Source organism: Penaeus chinensis, chromosome 9 (assembly GCF_019202785.1).
Source record: "Penaeus chinensis breed Huanghai No. 1 chromosome 9, ASM1920278v2, whole genome shotgun sequence".
NCBI lineage: Eukaryota > Metazoa > Arthropoda > Malacostraca > Decapoda > Penaeidae > Penaeus > Penaeus chinensis.
The window spans coordinates 36,160,651-36,174,563 of NC_061827.1; the positions used below are offsets into that span (position 1 = coordinate 36,160,651).

The 13,913-nt window shown below is 46.7% G+C and overlaps 1 protein-coding gene across 1 annotated transcript in view; it reads left to right on the plus strand.

Annotated features, from left to right (window-relative positions):
- Positions 1 to 13,913, plus strand: part of LOC125029004 (serine/threonine-protein kinase MRCK alpha-like) — a 97,170-nt gene that overhangs the window by 1,542 nt on the left and 81,715 nt on the right. The window contains exon 2 of the mRNA XM_047618704.1: positions 5,980 to 6,739. Coding sequence (XP_047474660.1) covers positions 6,454 to 6,739 — 286 coding nt within the window. The 5' untranslated portion in view covers positions 5,980 to 6,453. The remainder of the gene's footprint in view (positions 1 to 5,979; positions 6,740 to 13,913) is intronic.

The following is a 13,913-nucleotide window of genomic DNA, read 5'->3' on the forward strand; positions in this document are numbered from 1 at the left end:
TTAGTCAGTAATTTTTAAACTGCATTTGCAAGTGACTTCTGGAAAAGGAAGCTTATGAGAAGCATGTCCAGTGCTTGACTTTTAAAGCAGGGATCAAAATAAACTCAAGTAAACGCCCACTTCTTTGATTGGTAGCACATCCTGACCCGCCCTGTGCCAATGTTTTCATTGTTATCTGGGGTCTTTCACTGTAATTATTTAGCATAGGTTATATGCATTGTGATTAAGATTTGTTTTTTCTTAGTTTTGCTATGAGCTTCTCTGATTCTGAAATTCTACTAAATTTGAAAGTGGCAGGACAGGTTACTGCTGAACAGCTGGTCATCATGTCTACACCTCTGACAAGAGGTGTAGACACACACACACCCACACATCGATGATTGTCCCTTCAAAGAATTATCTCACTGATGTGGAGTTAGCTTTACCTCTATTGTTTCCCTCAAACTGTTAGGATAAATGTTCTTCAAATTAGTTATTTTATAGTGATAGCTAAAGCTAAAGTGTTTGAAGAAGGAAAATAAATAATGTAGTTTTTCAAGACTGAGAGGTGAAGTGCATACAGGGTGAAGAAAGACATTCTTAGAAATAGAATGCTCTCATACTATCAGCTGGAAAAATAGATATGTTTAGTAGTCCACAAGTATGTTTATGAACACATGCATACATTCACACACACACACACACACACACACACACACACACACACACACACACACACACACACACACACACACACACACACACACACACACACACACACACACACACACACACACACACACACACACATACACACACATACACACACATACACACACACATACACACACACACACACACACACACACACACACACACACACACACACACACACACACACACACACACACACACACACACACACACACACACCTATGCTCATACACACACCTATGCTCACACACACACACCTATGCTCACACACACACACCTATGCACACACACACACACACACACACACACCTATGCACACACACACACCTATGCTCACACACACACCTATGCTCACACACACACCTATGCTCACACACACACCTATGCTCACACACACACCTATGCTCACACACACACACACACACACACACACACACACACACACACACACACACACACACCTATGCTCACACACACACACACACACACACACACACACACACACACACACACACACACACACACACACACACACACACACACACACACCTATGCTCACACACACACACTTATGCTCACACACACACACTTATGCTCACACACACACACACATGCTCACACACACACACACACACACTTATGCTCACACACACACACAACACACACACACACCTATGCTCACACACACACACACACACACCTATGCTACACACACACACACACACACACCTATGCTCACACACACACACACACACACACACACACCTATGCTCACACACACACAACCTATGCTCACACACACACACACACACACCTATGCTCACACACACACACAACAACACAACACCTATCTCACACACACACACCTATGCTCACACACACACACACCTATGCACACACACACACACACCCATGCACACACACTACACACACCCATGCAACACACACACACCCCATACACACACACATGCACACCACACACATAAACCACACCAACACCCACACACACACACACACACCCACACACACACACACCCATCACACACACACACACACACACCCATGCACACACACACACACACACACACCCATGCACACACACACACACACACAAACACACACACACACACACCCATGCAACACACACACACACACACCCATGCAACACACCCATGCAACACACACATACACCCATGCAACACACAAACACACACACCCATGCAACACACACACACCCATGCAACACACACACACTCACACCCATGCAACACACACACACACCCATGCAACACACACACACACCCATGCAACACACACACACACCCCTGCACACACACACACACACCCCTGCACACACACACACACCCCTGCACACACACACACACCCCTGCACACACACACACATACCCATGCACACACACACACATACACACACACATACACCCATGCACACACACCCATGCACACACACACACACACACACACACACACACACACACACACACACACACACACACCCATGCACACACACATACACACACCCATGCACACACACATACACACACCCATGCACACACACATACACACACCCATGCACACACACATACACACACCTATGCACACACACATACACACACCCATGTACACACACATACACACACACATGTACACACATACACAACACCCATGCACACACATACACACACCCATGCACACACATACACACACCCATGCACACACATACACACACCCATGCACACACACATACACACACCCATGTACACACACCCATGCACACACACACACACACACACACACACACACACACACACACACACACACACACACGCACACACACACCCACGCACACACACACCCATGCACACACACACCCATGCACACACACACACACACCCATGCACACACACACACACCCATGCACACACACACACCCATGCACACACACACACACCCATGCACACACACACACACCCATGCACACACACACACACCCATGCACACACACACACACCCATGCACACACACACACACACACACCCATGCACACACACACACCCATGCACACACACACCCACACCCACACCCATGCACACACCCATGCACACACACACACACACCCACACCTATGCACACACACACACCCACACCCATGCACACACACACCCATGCAACACACACACACACACACACACACCCATGCAACACGCCCACACACCCACCCATGCAACACGCACACACCCACCCATGCACACACCCACCCATGCACACACCCACCCATGCACACACCCACCCATGCACACACCCACCCATGCACACACCCACTCATGCACACACCCACCCATGTACACACCCACCCATGCACACACCCACCCATGCACACACCCACCCATGCACACACCCACCCAGCACACACACACACACACACACACACACACACACACACACACACACACACACACACACACACACACACATTGTGTGTGTGTGTGTGTGTGTGTGTGTGTGTAGTTGTCACAGTTGAAAATTAAAGTTGCTTTGATTTAACTGGCATATAAAACAGTTATGGTATGGTTTATTGGCATTTCTGATGATTTATAATCATATATAAAACTAGTCTAACCTACATCCTAGTGAAATACACATGTTACAGGATTTTTAGTTGTTGCCCAGGTGCCAAGGAAGAACAAGCCATGGTGATCAAAGACTGATCTATCTCTAGGATCTTTTTTTTTTTTTTTTTTTTTTTAAGTTATGATTTTTTTTTTTAATACACTTACAATGGCATTCAAAATGAGACCTAGTTTGGTAAATGTTCTGATTAATACTGTACTCTCATTGAGAAAAAATAAATTGATGTTCAGAGAATTCATGAAATACACAAGAAAATCTGGAAAAATTGAAGTGTGCTTAGTCCAGTCATACCAATTTACTTGCTTCAGCAAAAGCAAGGAAACTTCTGTTATAATATAGCAAGTTAGGGTTTGCTGACCTTCCTGGTGAGTTATCATCAAATAAGGACCAGTCCAAGCTCAGTATTGCTAGATATATATGGGGATTCTTAATGGCCTTTGCTAGAGGGCAATGCACAGAGGCCACAGCATTATGTCACACAATTGTTTTCTGAAGACTTAACCATTTTTCATGTAATTATTTTGATTTTGTTTTATCCACATACTGTGATCTGTGATAAAGGCTTAAACCTAAACCAACAAAGGCCCACACACCTCCACCTTGTATATTCTGGTAATATAGAGGTAGGACTGATTCTACATTTGATAAATCATGGGGAAGATCTACAAGCTGTATCTTGGCAGATTATATAAGATGTTGGTATGGCACCTTTTATCTGAGTACTCTAAAGGTATTGTTGCAAGGCTTAGAGAAGGATATGTTGGTAGTTTTAAGCTATTTTCCTCTTTTATTTTCACTTTGTGGGGTTATGTTACTGAACTTGGGCTGTCAATTCCAAATAGCTCCTAAACTTGTACTATATTTATGTCTGATATTATAATGTTACCGCAGTTTGTTATTTCGGAATTTGCATATAATCTTATGACATAAGTTTAAAGAGTGCTTTAATAAGAATTCTACTTAAGGTGGGCTTGAGAGGTAATTGCTTCAGAGAGAGAGAGATCAGTAAGAGGAGTCTTTTCCCAGTCAAGATTAAGTGTGTTTTGGCATAAATTTAGGCAGATTCTTATCATGTCACATTGGAGTTGCCATTTGACTTGTTAGTCTGCTTTATTTGTTAGTCTTGCTCATGCATTTGCACCTATGAATCATCAGAGAAATAACCATGCTTAACCTTTTGTCATAGATATTTAAGAAAAAAAGCACATTAATTCAGAGTAGCGCACATATTTTTATGTTTTATAGTCACAGTAAGTGTTTCTGGTGAGCTGGTAATATTCTGTTTCATTTTGCTTTCTTAGTTTATTGAAAGTGATTCCCCATCTCCACTGTTTGCAAGAGGTCTTTGATGAATAGTTCTTCTTGAGTAAGACTGTGATATGAGCCTTTGGCCAGCTGTTCATGGTGTGATTAATGTGTTTTCTGAAGACAAATAAGACCTACTGTTTTGAAAATGATTTTGAAGTTTTATCCGATTATCTGCGGGTATTTGATTACAGATGCATGCAATAAGAGAATATTCAGAACGCAGTATCAAATAAGGTGACATGCGATAAGTGCACTTGTGATGTCAGTTCAAGGAAAAAGGTGAAGTCTGTTGCAAGAGACCAAGGTAAAAGCCCTTGTAAAAAATGAAATTACTTATTGAACTTACTCTTTAGACCTTATTTATTTATTTATTTATTTATTTTGATTTTATTATTTTTTTCTAATGATAAATTTTCATGCTGGAAGATAGTTACTCTGGAGTTTCCAGAGTAATTTTTTTGTTTGTGGAAATAAACAGATGTCAACCAAAGATTAGGATTTATTTTCTGATTCCCAGTATAGAAAATTAAAATGAGTTTTGTACATAATGCATTTTAAATTCTTGTACAGGTGTTTCTGTATATTTTAAAACAATTAAAATGTAATTGATAAGATATAACTTACATGCTACTTGGAAATAACAAAGTGCATACCAGGCATATGCAAACTGTAAATTAGGGAGTACAGCAGTGGCTGGGGAAAGCTGTATAGTCATAAGGTTAGCTGTGCTATATATTTTAGCTTGAAGTTTTTCATTTCATTTGGACAACAATATTTTTATTTATATTGATAGGATAAAGATTTTTTTTTTATATCAAATATCCAAATATGCAAAAAAAAAATTTGTCTCAGGAGAAGATCAGGGGTCTCCTTCAGCTTTTTTTTTTTTTTTTTTTTTTAGGGGGGGGGGCAATGTAGGTTGGTGAGTGAAGCAAACAAAAATTGAGAAAAATGAGCTATTCCAGGGGCATTTTTAAGCTATAACTGGACTGATATTGGTGTAATATAGTCCTGGGGCAACTCCCCCCCCCCCCCCCATTGAATTACCTAGAGGAGATGAATGGAATGGCATGTAGGATTTTTTTATACTATAATTTGTTTACATATAAATTAATTAATCATATGGAAGATGAAGACCAGGAAGATATAGATCAAGGTTTCAATTTTTTTTTCATGAAGTAGATGAAATTGTATACTGTGCATCATAATTTTTATTCCAATTCCTTTGAAAATTTAAAGTGAGTTGTGTTACGAGTTGGGATTTAGTTGAAAGTGTTTGATTCCCTGTTACATAACTGATTTGATTATTTTACTCTTCCTTTCCAGAGGTGGTTCTCCACAGCCCAGCTCTACCAAGGGTGAATCGTGTTTGCACCTCAACGACATCTCTTCTTTGGGGGTCTTGTGATCAGTCGGGAACCTCTGTCGTCACCCCCCAAGAGCAGTGTTACTCAATGTGCCTTTATCGTCAATCCCTTTTGCTCAGTAAATGAAGAAATTAAATTATTTTAAGCCATTTTGTGTAATGGGAGATAATCTAAAGCAATGAAATTAATTTGGGGATGTTATGGTTGGTGTCAACTTGATTGATTTGTGGATGGTGCTTGGAGAATGAGGATATGAGGTATTGTAGTAACAAATATTACATTTATTGTGATGATGAATAACTAGAACCAATGCTTTGGCTGGTTTTCTAACTCGGGGAGTTTCAATGGCTCCTTAAGTGAAATCCGTTCTTCCGTGATTGTGTTCAGACTTTTGCTTGAATAAAGGAGGAAGTCCCTTTCCCCCTTTCTTTCAATGATGGGTGATGGACAGGATGACGCTGGAGGGGGAGGTGGGAGTGTGGTCACAGGAGGAGGAGGAATAGGGGGAGTCGGGGACGGAACCATCGTAGAAATGGATGTCAGCCACTCAGAGCGGCGGCTCCGTGAGCTGGAGCACCTCTTCCTCTCAGGACCTGTCTTGTCAGATGGACAGAGCTACTCTATGGAGACCCTCCTGGATGTGCTCCTGGTCCTCTTTGATGAGTGCACCAACTCATCACTTCGACGAGAAAAGACTGTGTCAGACTTCATAGAATATGGTGAGTACCCTATTTCAGTACATACACTAGTTAATTTTAATTGTAAGTAGATAAAGCAGAAGGGATCTCCTTTCTTTTTCTGTAGCATATATGATATCTAAATTGATTGCTGAGCAATCAGTAGTATGATAAACAAAATTAATTACTATGAACACTGTAATAATGTAATTATTTTTATGTAGATTCTTAGATTAATTACTAGAGTTTTTGTTGGCTTTGTATTGTCATATTTGTGTGTGTTCTGATAAAATTTGTCCCTCAGAGGAATAGAGGAAATGCACTGTAATCATGTCTGATAAGGGGTGGCCTCCTAGTTCATAATTACATGTACTATTATGGAAGTGCCAACTTTGCTTCATGCATTGAAAGGATTGCATTGGAGAATTTCTTAAGAAAATGGAAATTTCTTTGTTGAGGATTTCCTTTCATTGTTTCTGCTATTGTAATTGTAAATACCCAAGGTACTCATGACACTATTTATTAATCTCTAGGGAGTGGCAGAAGATATGAAACTTTTCCATGAATTACCTTGAATCACAAGGAAATACCAGAAGCTTTCAATGGGAATATGAGGCTTCTGCAGATTATTGTTAATTGTAGTTATTGTTGTTGTCTTCATCATCATTTGAGAAAATAAAATTATCTGCTGTGTTATCATCATCATCATCATCATCAAACTGTTATTGAAGTTATTATGGAAATGAACATTTTACTTAAAACTGATAGATATATGGAGAACTAAAATCGTTAGATTATTAAATCCATTGCACTGGTAAGATTTGAATGTGGTGTTCATAGAAGAATATGGAGAACATGTGGTGCATTGATAAATATGATTATATTAGAAACATTGACAGAACATACAAATTTAATTCTATATAAGGAAGGTGATAGATGCCCAAATCCATAGTCTGTTCCTTGCATAACACACCAAGGTTATGTCATTGTGGAACAAGGTCTACATAGTTGCCTGAAGATTGCAAGTCGTATGCATTGTCATTTGTGTCGGCTTTTGACAGTGATGTGCATTGTTCTTGTATCAGAACATTGGCATCGGAGTGTATTGTGCGAAGGGAGAGGGAGGTTCCAGCATCTCTTACCTCTTGTTAAATTCAAGCAATATTGTCCAAGCACAAAATGCCTTTAGGAAAAAGCATACTTGCCAACTCCGCATTTTAAAAGGAGAACGAGTACACTAATTATTGCGGTTCGTGCCATATTTGTGAGAACCGGTAGCCCTGGTGCGTCGTTTGTAGTGTCCATTTAAGGACCAGCAGGGCAGTTTGTAATTACTTTAAGCTTGCGTTAAATTGTGTATTGCATATGTAGGCCTAGGTGAGACTCGGGGCCTGGGGTTTAGGAAGAAAAAAGTATAATAAAAAGTTTCCCTGATAATGGTCTTTTGAGCGGGTGGGTAGAAATAGAGCTGTAACGCGCTTCCAGGTGGGCGTTCTCATGAACCTGTAGAGAGTTATGAGATTCAAGATAAACTGCCATCGAGGACTCTCCTGTCTTCTCCAGTGTCGTCGTCTTCAGCCTTCTCCTGTGCCCTCCTCTTCTCGGCTGACTTTCTTCGCGCGGCGGGGGAAGTTTCTGTTTTGGCAGGCCTTGTGTGGTAGATCAATTACGGGCCTATGTAAATAGACGGGGTCGGGTGCGCCTAGTCCGTGTTCGGGATGAAGGGAGAAGGAAAAGGGAAGAAGAGAACGGTAGAGGATAAGGACAAAAAGAGGGAGGAGAAGACGGAGGAGGGTAAGAACGAAAGACAAATTAGTATAAAATTGGGAAAAAAATGTAGGAGATAAAGAAAAGTAGGAGCAGAAGATGAAGAACGTGTGGGTAGTGGACGCTCCCTAGTGGCTGAGGAGGAGGCATGAAGTGGCCGGGGCGAAGCAGGAGAGGGTTGCAAGGAGGAAGGAAGAAGGGGGAGGGCTGTATCGGCGTCCGTGTGTGTGTATGTGTTTGGTAGCGGGAACAGCGGACATGAATGGGGCTTGGCGATCCGGTCCTGTGGGAGGGCGGGTATCCCTCGTCCATTCTTGCGGTCAGGAGTCAACGCGGCCGCAGTCGCTGGGCGAGGCTTGCCTTCCCCGCTGCTCCGTCCCCACGCGGCGGCCGTGATTTTCCCGGCCGTGGCTCTTAGTTTGGAGTTTTGTCCTTTTCCGCCAGCAATCATGCGGGCGCTTGCAGTGGGTATAGTTTTGGAAGGGGGAGGGGGGAAGAAAGAGATGGATAGAAAGAAAGAAAAGGAAAGGGAAAGCGGTTTGTTTTTCATCACTTCACCTTTCCTTCGCCGGGGTGCGAAGGGAGCGGCTAGAAGGCGATGGGCGTCGGGGGAATTGTGAGTCGAAAGTCAGGCTGGCGTAAGGGCGAGATTCGCGTAATGAGCGCCTCCGCCCGGCCTGCCACTGAGCCCTGCGTACGGAAACTTGAACCTAATGACCGCGCTCCGTACAGGTGAGTGTCTCGTGGCGGCGGCGTCACCTCGGCTTGTTAACGGGAGGCTACGAAAACAATGCTGTCTCTGTCCTGCCGACGGTCGCCCTGAAGGAAACGTCGGAATGTTTTTGTTCTGATCTCATAACGCCCGAGGGCTCGTTTATGCCTGATGGGGCGCGTGGGGGATTAATCACGGTAGGCACGGACGCACGCACACGCACACACTCATAAGCACGCTTACAGAAATACGCACGCACACATGAACACCCGGGGACGCTCAGGCATAGTGGCCATCCAGGGGCATGCGCAGCCTCTCCGCCCCTTTTTCCTCCGGCCGTGCCCGGCGGCTCCCCCTCCCCAGTGGTAGATGAACACGGAAGCGTAACAAGAGCCATACCTGCCAGTAAACCATAAAATCTGTATCTGGCGTGTCAATTATTAAGAAACACGGGGAAACTCTAAAGGTGGGGTGCATCACGGGATTGTGCTAGTCTCCCTCCCCCGCCCCCCTTTCTCTCCCCTCTCTTTCTCTCTCTCTCCCTCTCCCCCCTCTCTCTCTCTCCCCCCCTCTCCCCCCCCCCCTCTCTCTCTCTCTCTCTCTCTCTCTCTCTCTCTCTCTCTCTCTCTCTCTCTCTCTCTCTCTCTCTCTCTCTCTCTCTCTCTCTCTCTCTCTCTCTCTCGTTCTCTCTCTCTCCCTCCCTCTCTCCCTCTCTCTCCCCCCCCTCTCTCTCTCTCTCTCCCTCTCCCTCTCCCTCTCTCTCCCTCCCTCTCCCTCTCCCTCTCTCTCCCTCCCTCTCCCTCCCTCTCCCTCCCTCTCTCTCCCTCCCTCTCTCTCCCTCCCTCTCCCTCCCTCTCTCTCCCTCTCTCTCCCTCTCTCTCCCTCTCTCTCCCTCTCTCTCCCTCCCTCTCTCTCCCTCCCTCTCTCTCCCTCTCTCTCCCTCCCTCCCTCTCTCTCCCTCCCTCTCCCTCCCTCTCTCTCCCTCCCTCTCTCCCTCCCTCTCTCTCCCTCCTCCCTCCCTCCCTCCCTCCCTCCCTCCCTCCCTCCCTCCCTCCCTCCCTCCCTCATCTCTCTCATCTCTCTCATCTCTCTCCCCTCCCTCATTCTTCGCTCTTTCCTAGTCCCTCCTGCCCTTAGCCGTGTGAGCCATGGCAGGAGAGCCACGCTGACCCGGCGTTACCAAGGTGGGCACGATGACGGGGGAGAACAGTGGAGTGCCCTGTTCTATATTGAGGCAGGAGGAGGAGTAGGAGGAGGAACAGGAGGAACAAGAGGAACAAGAGGAAGTCTTAAGTGCGTGCGCGTGTGCTTGCACCTACGCACGCACGCATGCACGTATTTCTTTGCCTTCCCGAGAGAGTCAGTCATAGAGAGACGAGAATGTGACAGGTATTTTTAGTGGCCGTCGATCGTGACAGTGGGCGCAAGGGGCGGAAATTGTGCTCCGTTGCCGTGACTTGCGGGATCCGGAAGGGAGTAGGACTGGGATGGCGAGAATGTTACGCGGTGTGTATGTTTCCGGTTGTCCCCTTTTCCTCCTGGTGGTGGGATAGAGAAGAGGAGAGAGGAAAAGGGAGAAAAGGAGGGGAGAGGAATGAGAGAGAAGAGAAGTAAAGGAAAGACCGGAAGAGAGGAGGGTGGAGGGAGAAGAGGAGAGGGGGCAATAGGAAGAAGGGGAAGAGAGGGGAAAGGAGTGGCTGAGTGTAAGGTGACGATTGATGAGGCCGGGTGATAAAACGAGGGTGTGAAAGTGGCTGTGTTGATGCAGGCGGGGTCGTGTTGACGGCAGTTCAAGTACTAGCCATGCGAGGAATGCAGGTGAGGGGGGGGGGTGAGGATGGGGATAGGAGGCTCCTGGTGCCTTGCTCCGGGGGAAGGAAGGAAGAAAATGAGAGCGAGAAGGGGGAAGGAGTTGTTTGCTCGGAGGACGGATGGCTGCTCATCCTGCTTTACTTTCCGGACTATTTTCGTCTCTCTCTCTCTCTCCCTCTCTCTCTCCCTCTCTCTCTCCCTCTCTCTCTCCCTCTCTCTCTCCCTCTCTCTCTCCCTCTCTCTCTCCCTCTCTCTCTCCCTCTCTCTCTCCCTCTCTCTCTCCCTCTCTCTCTCCCTCTCTCTCTCCCTCTCTCCCTCCCTCTCTCCCTCTCTCTCTCTCTCTCTCTCTCTCTCTCTCTCTCTCTCTCTCTCTCTCTCTCTCTCTCTCTCTCTCTCTCTCTCTCTCTCTCTCTCTCTCTCGCTTTCTCTCTATCTCTCTTACTCTCTTTCTCTCTTACTCTCTTTCTCTTTTTCTCTCTCTCTTTGGCATAAATCTCTGACTAGGCGACGGTGGGGATCGGTATTCTTCGTCCACCATGCACAGGCCATTGCATACCGCGGATAAGAGAAAGAACGGCTGATGTTGCGTGTGATGCTGGGGAAAATACCTCGAGTCCTGAGTGCAGAATAGTCTGGGGTGTGGCTGTGTGTAGGGTATGTGCGTGCGGGCGGCATAGGCTACCCTCCTGCCGGCCTACACGACATGTTTCTTTGGGTTGGCATTCTTCCGTGTGGGAGGGGCGCCCCGAGTCGCCCGCCCGCCCGCCCGGCTGTGCCCATACGGGGAACAGTACTATTTCTGGCCATTCAGCTTACCTCCGAAGGACTCGCTGGGACGGGGAGTCTCCGCTAGGTGGGTGGCGGGGGTGGGGGAGGGGAGAGGGAGATGGAGGGGAGGTGTGGTTGGGGTGGGAGGAGAGGCTCAGGTTAAGGCCCTCTTTATGTATGGGTGGGTGCCATAGTGCCAGGGCTGGTGTCATTGCGTTAGTCTCTCTCTCTTTCTCATTCTCTCTCTCTTTCTCATTCTCTCTCTCTCTCTCATTCTCTCTCTCTCCCTCCCTCCCTCCCTCCCTCCCTCCCTCCCTCCCTCCCTCCCTCCCTCCCTCCCTCCCTCTCTCTCTCTCTCCCTCTCTCTCTCTCTCTCTCTCTCTCTCTCTCTCTCTCTCTCTCTCTCTCTCTCTCTCCCTCTCCCTCTCCCTCTCCCTCTCCCTCTCCCTCTCCCTCCCTCCCCCTCCCTCCCTCCCTCCCTCCCTCCCTCCCTCCCTTCTCTCTCTCCCCCCTCTCCCCCTTCTCTCTCTTCTCTCTTTCTTCCTTCCTTCCTTCTCTCTCCCTCTTCCTCTCCCTCTCCCTCTCCCTCTCCCTCTCCCTCTCCCTCTCCCTCTCTTTTCCACTCTCTCTCCCACTCCCTTCCTTCCTTCCTTCCTTCCTTCCTCTCTCCCTCTCTCTCTCTCCCTCTCCCCGTCTCCCTCCCCTCCCCTCCCCTCCCCTCCCCTCCCCTCCCCTCCCCTCCCCTCCCCTCCCCCTCTTTTCGCTGGTTTTGTTGCCTTGGCGTTGGTCCTCGACGCGAATGCCGTGGACGGAATTTTCCTTTTGACAGCTGGCTGTAGGCCTACCTAAATTCTCGTGGTTGATTTAGAGGTGATGATGTAGCTTGTCGAACATTTTGAAGCCGGTCATTTGTTGTAGTCGCATTCTACGCTCTTAGAACAGGAGGGAGGAAGAAAGAATTTGTGGCATACCTCTTTCAATGATAACTATTTATTTATCAATATCTATGTGTTTGTGTTTGCAAGCGTGTATTGGCATACTTGTTCCTGTTTAAGGGAAGGCATCCCTAATTTCGGGACAATTTTTACATGTTTAATAACTACAGAAAAAGCTCGATCTTCTTGTATTTTGTTGTGTAGAAACTGCGTCTCCTACTGCAAGTCATTGGATCTCTCTCAAGTGGGTCGTGAACATCATTTACTCTTCTTGCTAAGTTTGGCGTAGCACCCACCCTTAACTAAGTGAGCGCGTGTGTATGCGTACCATTTGTGCGTTTGCGTGCCTTTCCATTTTCTCTTCTGGCCGTCACTTCCGCCGAGGTTATGTACCTGTGAGCACCTGTGCTCATAGTTTTTTTTTTTTTTTTGTCTCCCGCCTGATCCTGTTTGCTGGACGGTCCCTTCCCCATCCTCTCCCTCCCCTTTCTCCGTTGACCATGGCAGTGCCCATGAAAGGACTACACGCACAAACTGTAGCGGCCTCGAGTCCGGCGCTCCGGGTGTCCTACCGACCGACCGACGGGATGGCGGAGGGCGAATGAGGTGGGCACGCTGGCAACCTGCCCGCACACAGTCGAGCGAACGCGCACCGGGTGTAGGGGGAGACGACGGGAGGGGTGGTGCTCACGCCGAGATTGAAACTAGTGCTCTCGCACGCACGCATACTTGGCGAAGACATCGTTTGACTGACACGATTCCAAAAATATTTTCGGAAACAAGCACTTGTTCTCCCACACGCTTGTTAACTTACATGGAGTCACGCCCTCGACAGTGATTGTCGTCTTTAGTGTTATCATATTTGTTTTACCATTATTCTAATCCATATCATCATCATCATCATCATCATCATCATCATCATCATCATCATCATCATCATCATCATCATCATCATCATTATGTTTATCATCATTTTCATCATCACCACCACCTTCACGATCATCACTGTCACCACCACCAGGTGTAACTCGCCTCAGGGGTGAGGGGTGGGGGGGGGTAGAGTAGAGGAAAGGGGTCAGTGTCACCAGTCGGGAGGGGGCGGGGTGGCTGGGCTCGGGTGTCGCAGGATGTGTACACTGCAACAGGACGTATGACCTACGTGTTGCACTTGGACTAGGGTTGCGAAAGAAGCTATTTTTCATAGTGATGGCGATATTAATGA